The 17,935-nt window shown below is 51.1% G+C and overlaps 2 gene segments (V, D, J or C); both read right to left on the minus strand.

Moving 5' to 3' along the window:
• Positions 1 to 1,394: 1,394 nt before the first annotated feature.
• LOC132243334 (immunoglobulin lambda variable 3-1-like) lies at positions 1,395 to 5,726 on the minus strand. The segment is given in 3 exon segments: positions 1,395 to 1,484; positions 5,196 to 5,509; positions 5,654 to 5,726. Coding segments are annotated over 3 exon segments (450 nt in total).
• Positions 5,727 to 9,763: 4,037 nt separating this feature from the next.
• On the minus strand, positions 9,764 to 10,960 carry LOC132243481 (immunoglobulin lambda variable 3-25-like). The segment is given in 3 exon segments: positions 9,764 to 9,814; positions 10,304 to 10,728; positions 10,872 to 10,960. Coding segments are annotated over 3 exon segments (522 nt in total).
• Between the last annotated feature and the right edge of the window lie 6,975 nt (positions 10,961 to 17,935).

Genomic DNA, 17,935 nt, shown 5'->3' on the forward strand with positions numbered 1-17,935 from the left:
TTTGGCTATGAGGCCTGGACTTCTAATATTACTAGGTGAGATGCCCTTCTGCCATGAGCGCTGCACTGAGGGCAAAGCTGTGTTTCCTTGGGGGAGCCAGTGACAGCTAGAGGTGGGGTTTGCTGCCTATTTCCACTCTGAAGTCTTGTTTGGAGTTGTCTGAGCAATCCTAAGGCTTCCTCTTTTACATTCACATTTTCCAGCTCTGCCTGCAAGTTCATGGGTTGAACAAGTGCACGTCATTGCTTTCTGGGTACGAGAAAAATGGAACCCAGTCACTCTGCATAGGAGTTTCCGAGCAAAGCTGAGGCAGGGAAAGGAGGCAGAGTGCAGGGAATGTGCATTGGGGAAACAAAGGTCTGCCAGGTTGGGCCCACATGCAGGGGGGCTGCTCTGTGGGAAGCAAGTGCTAGGATGACTCCAGGGTGACTGCTCTGATCCCCACTGTACACAACAGGTTATGTGTTGGGTTTGTTGGCAAAGACCCGGCATATTCATAAAAAGTAAGGGCAGTAAGGGCCCCTTAACTGATTTTGAAGCTATGTGACAGGCATTAAGTGTCTAACCTGGGGTAACAGAGGAAGGGAAGAGGGCAGGAGGCTACTTTAACATTTCAAAGTAGAACCTGCATGGGGCAAGAGACTGGGATACCTAAGAAGAGACGATGGGCAGAAATGCTGACCTGTGAGAGTCCTGAGAGACATGGGATGTGTGATGGACGCAAGAGGGAGGAGGGATGCAGACTTGCTATAAACACCCAGGGGAAAATGAGGCCTGGGGAACTGCCCTCACCACCTTAGACCTGGGGATCCCCCTAAAGATCTTCTGAATATATGGCTGCAAGGAGACACTGCCCTCAGGATTACATACGATCTGTGCAAGGCTTTCTGTTGCTGCTTTGACTTATTATGCTGCATTTTGACTGAGGCAGAGCTTCGGTTGTTCTCTGGCTTAGAGTCTTGACCTTGGTGGTTTTCAATTGCTTCTTTGTCTTATGCTTAAAATTGCAAATTTCTGTGCTCAATAAATACTCTCATCAGAGAACGGACTATTCTCGTCCTAGCATTTTATGACACCAGTGCCGCTACCTAAGGCTAGTATGAAATTTAGTAACAGGTTTAGTAATAGGGGTGGGGTGACTATAAGATCCACCCATTGGGAAGATGCAGGACTTGGTGGTGTGCAGGATCCCCTCAGGGGCTGGGTGGTGCTGAGGGCTGAGAAAAACTGCCTGGCTCACTGCTTCCCTCAGCCTGGCCTGTCACCACCACAGAACCCATCAGAGGAGCAGCAACACCTGGAAAAGCCTGAAATGCACTGCTGATGTGTTCCTGGGCTGTCTCAACCCCGTGTTACTCTCTCCTCTGATAATGATAGTGGCTGTTCTCTGCAGATCAGTTTGGTCGCATTGTGAAGTCAGCTCTTTCATGACGAAGGGCTTGGAAGAGGTTCCTGAGGACAGTGCTGATATCCCACTCCTGGTCCTGGTGCAGAACAGACAGGAAGGCTCTCAGGTCCCTTTAACCAGCCCCAGGATGCCCTTGGGGAGCGAGAGAAATATCTGGCAACACTTTGTATTGTGCCATTCATAGGTGTGATGTTCCCCAAAGAATAAAAGCCAAGTGACTACATGTGGCCTTCATTGGAAGTTTTCAAGATGTTAGCTAGTCACAGGACAGGGACGATTTAGGAGTCATATTCCTTCATGTGCACTGGGCTTTGGACCGGATGTCCCTTGTGGACCCTCCCACTCCCTGCATTGTAAGATCCTATGATCTTTCTCTGGCTGGGAGGCTGGGGCACAGCAGCTTGCTCCATCCTGAGCTACTCTCCTGGGGACAGGCAGAGAAGCTGCACTCTGTGCCGTTGGTGTGGGCAGGCCCTCTTCCTGCTGTCTTTGCAGAAACAGTGCTCCCAGCCCAGCAGCAACCAATGGGCAGCACTGAAATGCCCTGGGGAGACCAACATTGCTCATTTTTCTTCAGGCAGGTGACCAAGCAGAGCACCATGACCAGCCATCTGTTTGGGGGAAGGGTAGGGATGGGCCTGAACTTACACAAGGGTGACTGAAACCTTCCTGCTGTGGCCATTGCCTCCAAAGACTCATGTAAGTGCATGAAAAAAGAAAGCCTGATTAGTGAGGAACCTGGGACCGAGAGAACTAGGGGCTGGGTACAGAACATGGGCCAATGCACTTCATGTAGACCCTGAGGTGGTGCAGAGTCACTTGGAAGAACTGGATGCCTTTAAGTCAGCAGGCCCGGATGAGCTCCATCTGAGGGTGCTGAAGGCACTGGCCAACATCATTGCAGAACCACTGGCGGGAATATTCGAAAGCTCGTGGCGCACGGGCCAAGTCCCGGAGGACTGGAAAAGGGCCAACGTGGTCCCCATTTTCAAAAAGGGGAGGAAGGAGGACCCGGGCAACTATAGGCCAGTCAGTCTCACCTCCATCCTTGGCAAAGTCTTTGAAAAAATTATCAAGGCTCACATTTGTGAGAGCCCGGCAGGGCAAATTATGCTGAGGGGAAACCAGCACGGGTTCATGGCAGGCAGATCGTGCCTGACCAATCTAGTCTCTTTTGATGACCAGGTTACGAAACGCCTGGACACAGGAGGAGGGGTGGATGTCGTATACTTAGACTTCAGGAAGGCCTTCGATACGGTATCCCACCCCATACTGGTGAACAAGTTAAGAGGCTGTGACTTGGATGACTACACAGTCCGGTGGGTGGCGAATTGGCTGGAGGGTCGCACCCAGAGAGTCGTGGTAGATGGGTCGGTCTCGACCTGGAAGGGTGTGGGCAGTGGGGTCCCGCAGGGCTCGGTCCTTGAACCGATACTCTTTAATGTCTTCATCAGTGACTTGGATGAGGGAGTGAAGTGTACTCTGTCCAAGTTTGCACATGACACAAAGCTATGGGGAGAAGTGGACACGCCGGAGGGCAGGGAACAGCTGCAGGCAGACCTGGATAGGCTGGACAAGTGGGCAGAAAACAACAGGATGCAGTTCAACAAGGAGAAATGCAAAGTGCTGCACCTAGGGAGGAAAAATGTCCAGCACACCTACAGCCTAGGGAATGACCTGCTGGGTGGCACAGAGGTGGAAAGGGATCTTGGAGTCCTAGTGGACTCCAAGATGAACATGAGTCGGCAGTGTGACGAAGCCATCAGGAAAGCCAATGGCACTTTATCGTGCATCAGCAGATGCATGATGAATAGGTCCAAGGAGGTGATACTTCCCCTCTATCGGGCACTGGTCAGACCGCAGTTGGAGTACTGCGTGCAATTCTGGGCGCCACACTTCAAGAAGGATGTGGATAACCTGGAGAGGGTCCAGAGAAGGGCCGCTCGTATGGTTAAGGGCCTGCAGACCAAGCCCTACGAGGAAAGACTAGAGAAACTGGACCTTTTCAGCCTCCGCAAGAGAAGGTTGAGAGGCAACCTTGTGGCTGCCTATAAGTTCATCACGGGGGCACAGAAGGGAATTGGTGAGGATTTATTCACCAAGGCGCCCCCGGGGGTTACAAGAAACAATGGCCACAAGCTAGCAGAGAGCAGATTTAGATTGGACATTAGGAAGAACTTCTTCACAGTTAGAGTGGCCAAGGTCTGGAACGGGCTCTCAAGGGAGGTGGTGCTCTCCCCTACCCTGGGGGTCTTCAAGAGGAGGTTAGATGAGTATCTAGCTGGGGTCATCTAGACCCAGCACTCTTTCCTGCCTATGCACGGGGTCGGACTCGATGATCTATTGAGGTCCCTTCCGACCCTAACATCTATGAATCTATGAATCTATGTAAAGGTACCTCCTGAGCCATGTGGAGCAGAGCCACCTCTCACACAACAGGGGCCTTGTCAGCAACTAAAAGGAGCTGGACACTGGTGTGGGGGGAAGAAAAGGCTGGAGAAGGGCCTGAATGTTGTTGGGGGTTATGTACTGTCCTGCTTCCATGGGGAACGTGGTAGGGGTGAGAGAAGATGTCCAGCAAGAGCAGTAACACAGAACAAAGGTCAAATAGGACATGATTCACTCCCTTCGGTGCCTCACGATCTGGAGATTGAGCTCACGCTGGCTCCCAGACCCCCTCTTCCATCCTCAGTGGAGAAACCCTCTGTGGGGGGAAATAGTTATAAGGCTTTAATGGTTTTCAAGAAGAGGGTGGATAGGCACTGGGCAGAGATGGTTTAGGAGTTATATTCCTTCATGTGTGCAGAGGTTGGACCAGATGTCCCTTGTGGTCCCTACCAATCCCTGCATTGTAAAATCCTATGCTCTCCATCTGGCTGGGAGGCTGGGGCACAGCAGTTTGCTCCATCCTGAGCTGCTACTCTCCTGGACAAAGGCAGAGAAGCTGCACACTGTACCATTAGTGTGGGGAGGCCCCCTTCCTGCTGCTCCTGCAGGGACTGTGCACCCGGGCCAGCAAACAGCCAATTTGAAATGCCCCGGGGAGACCAACAGTGCTTGTCTTTCTCCAGGCAGGTGACCAAGCAGAGCGCCATGACCAGCCATCTGCTCAGGGAAGGGCAGGGAGGGGCCTGAGCTCATACGGAGGGAGTCAGGGTGAATGAAGCCTTCCTGTTGTGGCCATTGTCTGCAATGACCCAGGCAAGGGCATGAAAAAGAAGCCCTGAATAGAAAATGAGAGGACTACGGGCTGGATGAAGACATGGGCTAATGCGCTCCATGTGAAGGCGCCTTCTGAGCCATGCAGAGCAGAGCCAGCTCTCACAGAAGAGCAAGTGGCAGGAGCTGGACTCCTGTGTGGGATGAAGGGAAGGCTGGAGAAGGGCCTGCATGTTGTTGGGGGAAATGCGCTGTTCCGCTTCCCTGGGGAACTTGGCAGGGGAGAGAAGAGATGTCCAAAAAGAGCAGTAATATAGATCCAACAGGAGCAGCAGAGAGGGCATGATTCACTCCCTTCGGTGCCTCACGATCTGGAGATTGAGCTCACGCTGGCTCCCAGACCCCCTCTTGCATCCTCAGTGGAGAAACCCTCTGTGGGGTGAAATAGTTATAAGGCTGCAGCGGAGGTGTCTTGGACTCCACAGCATCCTGGAAAGGTTCCTGGCCTGATGGATACCATGACCTCCCGCTGCATCCCCCGTCCTCTGAGCAGAGCCCTTGGTACCAAATGATATTTGGAAAGTTCCCTAGTGTAAACACTGGGTTTATGTCTCAGTTCCCATCTGACTGTGTCACTGTGGGACTGTTTGCTGCCGCTATCCCACACCTGGCAGTAATAATCAGCCTCATCCTGGGCCTGGACTCCAGTGATGGTCAACGTGGCCGTGTCACCAGATTTGGCACCAGAGTATCGGTCAGGGATGCCAGAGGGTCTCTTGCTGCTCTGATAGATCAGCTGCAGGGGGGCACTGCCGGGTTTCTGCTGGAACCACTGTACATGGTAGCTCCCAAGACTGGTCCCTGTGCAGGTGAGCCGGGCAGTCTGTCCCGGGGAGACGGACGCTGCAGGCGGCTGAGTCAGCACGTACTGGGCAAGAGAACCTGGAACCGGGGAGAAAAACAGGGATAATATTTCTAGTCCCTGAACTGAGAGTCTAACCTGCCTGCAGCAGCCAGTGCAGGGACTGGGAGAAGTGACGACGTCTTTGTCTTATGAGAATGAGTAAAATGTCCCTTGTAAAGTACCTGAGCAGTATGTGAGCAGAGCGAGAAGGAGCGGGGCCCAGGCCATGGTGGGAATCCCGACCAGCTCCACGTCCTGAGGCGGCAGGGTCTCTGGCTGGGACCCTCTGACTCTTTCTTAAACCTGCTGAACTGAAGAACAGCCCTTCAGGCAAATCTGCTTCCTCCTAATTGGCTGCCGGTGTTTTGAACCTCCCCTTCCTCTTGTGCAGGGAGAGTCACGCTGCAGAGCACCTTTCTGTGCACGTCCCTATAGCTGCTGGGACAGGAGAGCGTTGTCCCCGCACCACAGAGACAACAGGGCTAATCCCAGCGAGGAGCCCCCAGGCCTGCTCTCTCGCTCGGTTCATGGAGCACAGAATCCCAGATTGTCCCACGGGGGATGACAAACCGGACTGAGGGGCTTTGTCATGGCCCTTCAGAGTCCCAGAGCCGGGACCATTTCTACTTAAATATTGATGCCTGGGGAAGGTATGGGCTGTGGCTGTGACCCCATGCATAGAGGATGCTGGGCACCCAAAGTGTGGCCCAGCTGGCTCAGTTGTGTGGAGGAACAGTAGGGACAAAGGTGTAGATACAGGGTATGAGGGGCTGTCACTTTTCCCCTTTCATGTACTTGTTCAAATCAGGGAAGCTAGAGGGATGGAAGACGAGGAGCTTCCTGGTCAGGGGAGTCTGGGACTATGAGTGTCCAGGGAGCCCCCCACACTGCCACCTCATGTGGGGTCCCCGGGTGCCACAGAAGAGAAAGAAAGGATCACGCGGCCCCTTTTCAGAGGAATTGGCTAAAGCTCTTCCTCGGGATTCCCCAAAGAACCAGCCTTATTCGGCCCCCTGGTCCTCCTCCGACCCCTTGCAGCCACCCCATAGCATCACTGAAGAATGGGAAACCCCTGGCTCCTCTCAGTCCCTGGCTCCTCTGCTGACCCGTGGCACCCCCACCGCTGGGAGCCCCTTCTTTTCTGTCAGCTCCCGGGAAGGGGGGAGGGTGTTTTCTTTTTTAAAAGAAGAAGGTTATCAGAGTACCGATGTCCCAATCATCACAACAGACTCCTCTGCAAACACGTGGCCTTCATTGTGCCACTCCCATTCCCTCTGTCCTCACTCGAACTTTACTCTGTCCTCGCTGGGGCAATTCCTTGTCTCTGTCCAACCTGGGACCTTCTCTCCCCAGCTTTATCTGAGCTTCACTGCTTGCTTCCCTCAGGCTAAGTCAGCCACACTTGCAAGAAAACAGTTACAAAACTGTAGTCTTAGCCTTCGGACATGCTCACCAAATGCACTGAAACACGAAGTCCTGGGGATCCCATCATGGGAGCAGTGTCTGGGCTCTGCTGCCAGGCCCTGACTGCCATGTGTGCATGGGGTGAAAAGGACATCTGGATGTCCTACACAGAGAACTACTTACAAGCATTATTAGCAGTAAAGTCTGCCCACACTGAGCCCCACAGAGTGCTTCCTGGTGGTGAAGCCAGGCTAGGGCTGGCTGCAGGGGGCCCCGCAGGAGAGGGGACTGCAGACCTGAACTGGGCACACTTAGCTCCTTTCATTGTACGGGGACAGAGCACAGGGCGCTGCCAAGGAGGTGGGCAGAAGAGGAGCTGCAGGGAAGGGCAGCAGCAAGGGGAGGGGAGAGAGCAACAGCACTTCTCCCTCAAGCCTCCTCATGCATCCTCATGTGCTTGGGCCCCACTGGAGATTATGGAGCAGAGAAAAGATGGGAGGGGCCCAGGTAGTTGCATGTGGGACTGAGTACTGGGGACACGCTTGGGCTCCAGGAGAAACTTTACTGCATGTTTGAACTGCCTGTGATCTCCCTGTCTGAGAACGGTTAGGGTGCAAGAAGCCCCATGGCCCACAGGGTCCTTGTCCCAGGAGCTGCTTGCTCCCCCGATGTTCCCACCATGCGAGCAGTTTCAGGGACCTGTGCATGGCCGGCTCCTAGTGTCACCCATGCAGGGATGATGGGGCCCATTCTCCTCTGCTGTGGGTCTCAGTGCTGTGCACTCATTTCTGCAGTTCACACTGCTCTTCAGCAGGGCACTTTGCATCTCTGTGTGACCAGGAGGATGAGGCCATGAGCCCTGCCACAGGTTTGCAGGACATTGGTCAGATATTGCAGCCACTCCAGGTAGGAAATCATCAGCGTCTGACTGGGTGAACATAAAGCCCTGCTAGCTTGAGGCCCTGAAGACTGAGGCAGCCATTGCTAGTGCTTCAGTCACAGGCCTCTGGGTGAGAGGGATGGTGTCCTGCAAGGGAAGCTGAGCACCTGGAGCCTTAGGTGCTGAGAGCCTGTGATGTCAGGTAGGGTCTGAGGCCACCTGCATGGTGCAAGGGGCTGTAATTCGTAATCTGTGTGATGAGTTTTTTGCACAGTCCAATGCGCACTTCCTGCAGTTCTCCTCAGGGCCCAGGTGAGAGTAGGACCAGGGTGGTTTTGGTCTGACTGTGTCACCATGACAAGCGTTACTGTGCCACACATTGCAGTAATAGTCAGCCTCATCCTCTGCGAGTGGTCCAGTGATGGTTAAGTAGCAGGTGTTGCTGGATGTGTCCTTGGAAGCAGAGAAGTGACTAGGGAGCCACGAATCCAGGTACGTATCAGAACTAGACTTGTATCTCAGCAGGTATTGCGGAGGAGACCCGGGTTTCTGCCAATACCTATGCACATCATAGCCACTGATGCTGGTCCCACTGCTCATGGTGCAGGAAAGTTTCTCTGAGTGCCCTGGGGGCACTGATTCTGCGGGAGGCTGTGTCAGCAGAGACTGTGACCTGGCACCTGGAAGATACAGTAAAAACCTATCAAAATGTCCATGTGGGACTGAGTACTGGGGACACGCTCGGGCTCCAGGAGAAGCTTTACTGCATGTTTGAACTGCCTGTGATCTCACCTGTGCACCACATCCCCAGCAGCATGAGCAGAGCCCAGCACATGGTGACAACGGTGACAGGCCCTTAGGAGAAAAAGCCCTCTGGCTCTCCACTGAACGCCCCACAGTATCTGCTCCTTATATCTTAAGCTGACCTGCTGTGGTCTGATTGGCTGCTGTCAGAACAGGAGGCTGGTTGTGCGGTGGAAGGAACAAACTACATCCCCGAAATTGAAGGCATCAGTGTCTTCAGACTAACACTGTCCTAGGAGGTCCAGGGGATCGTCTCTGCACGGTACGGCTGCGACCCCGCAGAACATGAGCATGCAGACAGCAACCCAGCCAGCCAGGGCCATGTCAACCAAAGGATTGGAGTGGATGTGGGCAGAGCTGGTGCTCAGGACAAGGGGAGAGCAGGGATACCCCCCGGAATCCCTCTCTATGCCAGCAGTTCCAACCGCCTTCCTGGGACAGGAACAACCAAGCCCTACCTTGTTGCTACAGCGCTTATTGGTCAGGGGCACTGACCATCTTTTGGGTATGAGCTCCTCCTAGTGCTTGTAACATTGCTAGCTGATTTCCACTGAGTTTGGCTGCCTTGTGAAGTCAGCTCCTCCATGACTGAAGGAGTTGGAAGCTGCCCTGGTCCCAGGGCAGAATAGCTAGGAAGGCTCTCAGATCCCTTTAACAAGCCCCAGGATGCCCCTGGGGACTGAGAGAAGCAGATCACTGCCCTTTTGGACATATCTGGCAGCAACTGATATTGTGCCATTCGCGGATGTAATGTTCCCCAAAGAAGAAAAGCAGAGAGTGAGTATGCACAGCCTTCTTTAATGGTTTTCAAGAAGAGGGTGGATAGGCATTGGGCAGAGATGGTTTAGGAGTCATATTCCTTCATGTGTGCAGGGGTTGGACCAGATGTCCCTTGTGGTCCCTACCAATCCCTGCATTGTAAAATCCTATGCTCTCCATCTGGCTGGGAGGCTGGGGCACAGCAGTTTGCTCCATCCTGAGCTGCTACTCTCCTGGACAAAGGCAGAGAAGCTGCACACTGTACCATTAGTGTGTTGAGGCCCCCTTCCTGCTGCTCCTGCAGGGACTGTGCACCCGGGCCAGCAAACAGCCAATTTGAAATGCCCCGGGGAGACCAACAGTGCTTGTCTTTCTCCAGGCAGGTGACCAAGCAGAGCGCCATGACCAGCCATCTGCTCAGGGAAGGGCAGGGAGGGGCCTGAGCTCACACGGAGGGAATCAGGGTGAATGACGCCTTTTTTGCTGTGGCCATTGTCTGCAACGACCCAGGTAAGGGCATGAAAAAGAAGCCCTGAATAGAAAATGAGAGGACTACGGGCTGGATGAAGACATGGGCTAATGCGCTCCATGTGAAGGCGCCTTCTGAGCCATGCAGAGCAGAGCCAGCTCTCACAGAAGAGCAAGTGGCAGGAGCTGGACTCCTGTGTGGGATGAAGGGAAGGCTGGAGAAGGGCCTGCATGTTGTAGGGGGAAATGCGCTGTTCCGCTTCCCTGGGGAACTTGGCAGGGGAGAGAAGAGATGTCCAAAAAGAGCAGTAATATAGATCCAACAGGAGCAGCAAAGAGGGCATGATTCACTCCCTTCGGTGCCTCACGATCTGGAGATTGAGCTCACGCTGGCTCCCAGACCCCCTCTTGCATCCTCAGTGGAGAAACCCTCTGTGGGGTGAAATAGTTATAAGGCTGCAGCGGAGGTGTCTTGGACTCCACAGCATCCTGGAAAGGTTCCTGGCCTGATGGATACCATGACCTCCCGCTGCATCCCCCGTCCTCTGAGCAGAGCCCTTAGTACCAAATGATATTTGGAAAGTTCCCTAGTGTAAACACCAGGTTTGAGTCTCAGTTCCCATCTGACTGTGTCACTGTGGGACTGATTGTTGCCGCTATCCCACACCTGGCAGTAATAATCAGCCTCATCCTGGGCCTGGACTCCAGTGATGGTCAACGTGGCCGTGTCACCAGATATGGCACCAGAGAATCGGTCAGGGATGCCGGAGGGTCTCTTGCTGCTCTGATAGATCAGCTGCAGGGGGGCACTGCCGGGTTTCTGCTGGAACCACTGTACATAGTAGCTCCCAAGACTGGTCCCTGTGCAGGTGAGCCGGGCAGTCTGTCCTGGGGAGACGGACGCTGCAGGCGGCTGAGTCAGCACGTACTGGGCAAGAGAACCTGGAACCGGGGAGAAAAACAGGGATAATATTTCTAGTCCCTGAACTGAGAGTCTAACCTGCCTGCAGCAGCCAGTGCAGGGACTGGGAAAAGTGAAAATCTCTTCGGCTTATATGAATGAGTAAAACCCTCCCTGTAAGTACCTGAGCAGTACGTGAGGAGGAGGAAGAGGAGCGGGGCCCAGGCCATGGTGGGAATCCAGACCAGCTCTGTGTCCTTAGGCAATCTGGTCTCTGGCTGGGGCCCTCCAAGTCTGTCTTGAACCCAAGGGCTAAGTAAGCCCCTTTCATGCAAATTGGCCTCTTGCTGATTGGTTGACAATGACTTCACCCCCGTTCAGGTGTACAAAAACCAGCACCTAGTGCCCCAGGAAAGAATTGCTCCCAGTGCTCCCAGAGGCAACATACTGCTGAGGCAGCTCTGCCTGCTCTGCTGTTCAGCAAATACATCACAGGGGCTCAGATTGTTCTCACCTGAGACAGCAAAACCAACATGTCATGGCTCTGATCCACAATCCTTTGTAGTCATCTTCCAATAACCTCACCAGTGTCACAGCCAGAGTGTTGTGCTCGTTTGAGTCAGGCACTGGAAGGAGCTTCCCTGGTGGGCAGGGAGCAGTGCTCTCCTCCTCTCCCCTGAAGGTGTGTGCATTTATCATCCCCTTTGCAATTCCCAAAGCCCCAGCAGGAGGGTTGCGTAGGAGTTGAATGACCAGACAAGACAGGGATGGTTCTGGAGTCCAGGACAGAGACAGTCCCTTGGGTAACTCATGCGTATGATAGGTGTGAGAATTAATAAGGGTATAAAGGGTGCTCAAGCCCCTTTTCTTGGTTAAAACAGGGGCTATGTTATGATGGCAGGAGATACCCAAGTATGGCAGGAAATACCCAAGGATGGTCAGCCCCACCCTAGAATGTAATAACAGTGTAGTGACAAACCTGGGAGGACTGGAGGTATCAAAGTCTGATTGACTTACCAAAATAGTCAAAGGATGTTGACTGTAGATTAAAACAGTGATGCATTAACATGCGAGAGAGAGGAGTATTGTCTAGCTGTATGGACATGTGTTAGTGTGTGACTGGATGGATCAGGCAATAATGCTTTCAGGAGAGTTTTGGACTGTGTGCTCTGCATTTCTCCCCTTTGTCACTTGGGCTGACCAACTGACTGACAGAGAATACAGGCTGCTTGGTTTGTAGTGCTGAACTTGCAGCGCTGGGCACTCCACGAAGCTGCAGTGCCTCTGTCCCAGCAGCTCCCACTGGACCCTGTAGCTAGACATGCAGCTAGACAATACTCCTCTCTCTGGCATGTTAGTGCATCGCTGTTTTTACCTACGGTCGACATCCTTTGACTATTTTGGTAAGTCAATCAGACTTTGATACCTCCCAGTCCTCCCAGGTTTGTCACTACACTGTTATTACATTCCAGGGTGGGGCTGACCATCCTTGGGTATTTCCTGCCATCCTTGGGTAACCTGCTCATGCCATGTTTGCAGTGTCAGCAATTTGTGAATGTCTCCGTCCACTGGTCAATGCCACTTGTGCTGCGTTGATGGCACTGAGTCTCCTCAGCTCCAACTAGCGGTGCAACATGGGGTTTGTGCAAATCCAATCTGATCCTGTCCTCAGCCCACTTGCATGTTTGGGCACATTAGGCTGATATTCAGCCTGTTATCCCCAGAGGAACCTACTTGTAGATCTGGGAAATCATCAGTGTCCAAGTGTATGAGAGAGAGGCAGATCTGCTGGAGAGAGGCAGATCGGTATGTGAGTGGCCCCCAGACCAGCTTAGCTTCCTGAAGTGAACAGGACATCTGAGGAGGCTGCTGGTGATGGCAGTGATGCAGAAAGCAGCAGGAAAGCCACAATTATTCCTTTCACTGTGAAGCCCATTAACTTCAAAAGGCTTCTCCCATGCATCCAACGCACTCTAAATTCTCCAGTAGGAGCCCTGATGGATAGACAGGACCTATCAATAAACACTGTGACCCATTCAAATTCATGACCCTGCTTCCAAATCTCTCCTCAGCACACAGGAAAATGGCTGGGTCCACCACCAAGAAGGTCCCATACAGGGAGATCAGTTAACTGAATGCACCAGTCTGTTGACAGCCGTGTGCTTTATAGGGGTTGTGCGTTGATCCAGTTCTTATGTAGGTATTTAGTTCCTATTCACAACCCTCCATCTGCATCCCAGTTCCCCCACATAGAAACAAGTGACCGGAGAGTGGACAAATCATGGAGGAGAAAGGAGAGCTATGGGTGGGAATTCTCATGTGATATTCATAGATTCATAGATGTAGGGTCAGAAGAGACCTAAGTAGATCATCAAGTCTGACCCCCTGCTCTGGGCAGGAGAGAACACTGGGCTCAGATGACCCCAGCTAGATAATTGTCAAGCCTTCTCTTAAAGACCCCCAGGATAGGAGCCAGCACCACTTCCCTTGGATATTGGTTCCAGATCCTAGCCACCCTGACTGAAATAGCATCTTCTAATATCCAGCCTGAACCTACTCTCAAACTACTTATGGCCATTATTCCTTGTTACTCCAGGAGGTGCTAGGGTAAACAGGGAAATCATCCCATTCATGTCCATCCCATCTCCCATTCCCCGCTGGTCCTCCCTGGTAAGTTTGTAAATGGCCACCAGGTCCCCTCTCAGCCTTCTCCTGCAAAGGCTAAACAGGTTCAGGTCCCATAGCCTCTCTTCATAGGGTCTCTCCAGATCATGCAAGTGGCCCTCCTCTGGACCCTCTCCATGTTGTCCACATCCCTCCTGAAGTGCGGCGCCCAGAACTGGGTGCAGTACTCCAGCTGTGGCCTAACCAGTGTCTCACAGAGGGGGAGGATCATCTCCTTGGCCCTACTTGTGATGCATCTATGGATGCATGACAAGGTGCGGTTGGCCTTCCTGACCACGTCCTCACATTGGTAGTCCATGTTCATTTTGGAATCGATAATGAATGTTTTGCAGGAAGCCTGTTCTGCATGTTAGATGAATACTTGGGGAGTCTGAAGGCAAAGGTTTGACTCCTAACTCCCCCACACCTGGCATCTAAGCTCCACCTTTATGCTACTCCACTCTTCTCAAATTGGTCTCCATGATCACTATGGTGATGTCCATGTGGGAAGGGTGACTACCCCTTAATGAGAAATGGGGAAATTTCAGTCAGCTGCAGCCTCCTGCCCATGGTCACAATCATGGCTCCTTTCACATTTTCATTTTTGTCTTGTTGGTTTTAATGCAGGCCACGGGGCTGTCATAGCTCTGTGGGTTCCCCTGGCTTGTGGAAAGGCCTTTGGATCTGCTTCACATGAGTGTTGTGGCACTTATTCATGTTTGTAAAGAGCCTGAGATTTATAGAAGGAAAGGCAGATCCTGAGTACTGTTGGGAGGACTTTCCTTGGGGTGTTGTGTGGTGTGATGGATGGGAGATTTCAAAGATGGCGCATCTACACATACATTAATGCTTCTTAGTCACTGCTCATTTAGTTTAGTACTTGCCTAATGAAGTACTATCTAAATGTGCAGCAACCAGAGTTACTGCACAATATCACTGGCACACCATTATTTTGTGATGCTTACTGCACGTTTGCCTAATAAAACTGTGCAGTAGGCTACTAGCACAGTTTTTGACTGGCACGCTACTGTGCAGTGTTATTATTAGGCTAATGCACAGTAAGCGACTCGTGTAGCTGTCGCCACAATGTATAAAATACCTCCGTGATGCAGACACATTCCTTGTGCCCAGAAGGGTCGTTGGATCCCACCAAGGACGAGGTGGTCTCCCATTTTACATATAGGTAACGAGCTCCCCCTACCAGTTCCACTTAGAATAGCAATGTGGTCCTACCATCCTTGTATATTATAAATGTTACATCTGAATGGACAAGATTCTCCCCTGCAGGTGTGTAGAGCTGTGAGGCATGAACAGCGGCACTATTTTCAGGCTGGAGATGAACTGAAAAACAAACCACAAAGAATCTTCCCTTTCTTGGTGCTGCCTGACACCCTGGTCAAGCTGAAAAATAAAAGCTTAGGATAAAAGGGGTTCAACAAGCAAGTGCTGGAACCCACTCCCCCCTTCCCACCAGGGTAATTCTGCAGCTTTAATGCTGTGGGATCAGGCCCATGGGTAGGCCCTGAATGGCCCTGGGGCACTGCTGGTACAGCTGTAGATGACAGCAACCAGCATTGTCCCCAGACCAGATGAGCTGAACAGCTTGCCCTGAAGACTCAGTTAAAGAATAGAGAAATCATATCCCTCCATGACACCTCAGCATTATGTGAGCCCTATAAGGAGGGCAGAGCCCCAAGCCCCAGTGGGGATTCAGACCAACGCATCTTCCTGAGGAAAATAGGTCTGGTTGGGACCTTCTGATTTTCAGTTAAGCCCACAAAGCTGAGAACAGCCCCTTCATGAAAATCCACTCCCTCCTCTCTGGCGTCACTGCCTCAAATTAGAAAAGCCCAACATGGGAACAGAGACATTTGGTCCAAACCTTTTTGCAGTCTCACGGGCACAGAGCAAATCAGGGAAGCACTGGTGAAGAGTAGCTGTTGGTAGGTAGGGGCCAGCTGGTATGTGCACATGACTGAACATCTTTTCTCCCATTTCCTCATCTTTTCTCATGGGCCCAGAGAAATGAGGAGAGAACAAGGAACAGAGTGATACTAAAGACGTGGGGGCCGGAGGTGGTGATGATGGTCATTATTTGGGTTGCCTGTAGTCAGATGTTTGTGAGATTTCTTAATGTATAAACAGACACCAAACACCTTGATTTTAAATAGAAAAGGCACCAAGGTAATGGGCATGGGTACATGCTGGGTTAAGAGCTTCATGTGCAACCATCTTTTACCCTAACTAGCACTATCATGTCTAATAATCATTGCAGGTCTCCAAATACTTATTTTGAGCCCAGCTCCCTTCACAGATGTTATTAAAACCCTCACGGGTTGCAACACACTACTGAGTGGATCCTACCTGGGTATTAAGGCCCATCTGCCCATCTGCATCTTCTGTCTACAGGGTTGCTAAATGACCAGAATACCACGTGACAGATGTAGTCTTAGGGCAAGGGAAATGGGGACCATGATGGTGCACCAATAGCTCAGAAGGGGTGTGACGAGGAAAAGTTCAGATGATGGCTGCCACCATTGAGGTTTCCATTAGGGCTGTGCGAGGCTTCGGACCATGCTTCAGATCTGGAGAAACTTTGGACACTTCAGCGTCCAAAGCAGCGTGTCCAGATTGAAGTGCTGGCTTCATTAGGCTTTCTGAAGAGGTTCAGAGCTTCCAAAGTGCTTCAGAAAAGCTTTGGAGCTGCTTTGGAGATCCAGCCATAGGGTATAATAGGGAATCAATGAAATATCTACAACTCATCCTGGGCTTGGACTCCAGTGATGGTCAACGTGGCCATGCTCCCAGAGCTGGCATCAGAGAATCGTTCTGGGATCCCATCAGCTTTCATAATACTGAAGTATATAAGCAGCAGTGGGGCACCACCAGGTTTTTGTTGGTACCAGCTCACAAATGTGCTCTCGAGATTTTCTCCTGTGCAGATGAGTTCAGTAGTTTGTCTCAGAGACACAGACACTGAAGGGGGTTGGATAAATGCAGTGGTGTCACTGAATGGTGTCAGTGAAAGTAGAGAGACCCTGGCCGTGTGTGCTCTACTCTTCATTAGGATTTAATTATCCAAGAGCAAAGGATGTCCTGTTGAGTCAGCAAACCATTCAGTGCCCCTGCAGGCATAAACACATTGTTCATTCTTTATAATGAAACGCACCGCACCATATTGGCGACTCTTTGTCTTCCTGGAAAGCAGGCCCTGCACTTATTCAAAAATCTTTGATGGAGAGGGATGGGAAGGATGAGTTCAGGGGAAGTTCTGTTGCACGTCATACATGGCAGGTTTTCACTCAGCACTCATATTCATGCCCCTGTTATGTAGCCTGTTAGCATGAAGTAAAACAATGTAACACATCACCAAGAAGTCAGCACCCAAAGAAACCCGTGAGTTGCAAGAATTCATTGTACTCTGTATGAATCAGAAGCCTTGAGCTGATGTATGTATGACAGTGCTTACTTTCCCCATGTTCACAACGCTCTCTCTCAACACTGTGCACCCACACAGAAACATGGGAATGGGAAGGTGGCAGGAATATGGGCAGATTGTAGAAGAGAAGGAAGAGATGGGATGTGGAAAACCAAGAGTTTTAGAGGAAACCCGGTCCATATAGTAAATGAAGATCCATGAAGCAAAGGGCTGATCTGTGCACTATAGTACATATTTGCCACGTCACACCATGGCCAGGTCTCTAAGCCTCATTTTCCTCAGGTATAAAATAGAAATCTGATCTTATTCTTTCCTACAAACTTCCATCAGCACTGTTTCTGATGAGCCTTTTCTCCATCAAATTGATTTAATACCAGAGTCCTGAGACATGTCATGAGTTTTCCCTCTTTTTGAGCTTAAAATCATGCTGTTGTAAATATGATTTTGCCTGGATTTTATTTATCTACTCTTTTTGTCACTTTTTTAAAGTTCACTTTTTGCAGGAACAAGGATGGATGTCCCTATTCCACATGTAGTTGGTTGGTACTTATGAAGTACCATGTGGGATGATTGTTCTGCACGTCACCCATCACATGGATATGCCTTTGGAACTAGTTTTCACGGGTGTTGTGAAACTGAAAACTTCACGTGTATGTGAACAACCTGTGTTATCCAGTGTATACCACTGGTATTGGCAAGAGAACCGTCCTTGGGGTTAAGTTTTAAAGTTCCCACTGAAAGGCCTCCAAAGACAGGTACATAACCAATTCTACAATGGTCTTTATTTTGCATGCTATTCCCATATAGTCAACACATCCTAACATAAGAGACTGGAACAAGAAAAAAACATATTTAATGTCCAATTGAGCACAGGATGGAACATGCGCAAAAACTAATGGGATAATATGTCCTATATGTGAAGTGTCCTTTAATTAGCCAACACAGAGATTAAAACTTTCATGGCACCTAAGCAATATGTGAGCACCACGTGGTGGGAGGGAACCAAGCCAGGATGAGAATCCAGGTCAGATCAGCTTCCTGATCCTTTTAAATCCCAGAGCTAAATTGACTCCATTATGGTAGTCTGCTCCCTCTTTACTGGCTTCTCCTGCCACTTTGCTCCTTCATGTTTGAGAACCCAAGAA

This window comes from Alligator mississippiensis, chromosome 10 (genome assembly GCF_030867095.1).
Source record: "Alligator mississippiensis isolate rAllMis1 chromosome 10, rAllMis1, whole genome shotgun sequence".
NCBI classification, from domain to species: Eukaryota; Metazoa; Chordata; order Crocodylia; family Alligatoridae; genus Alligator; species Alligator mississippiensis.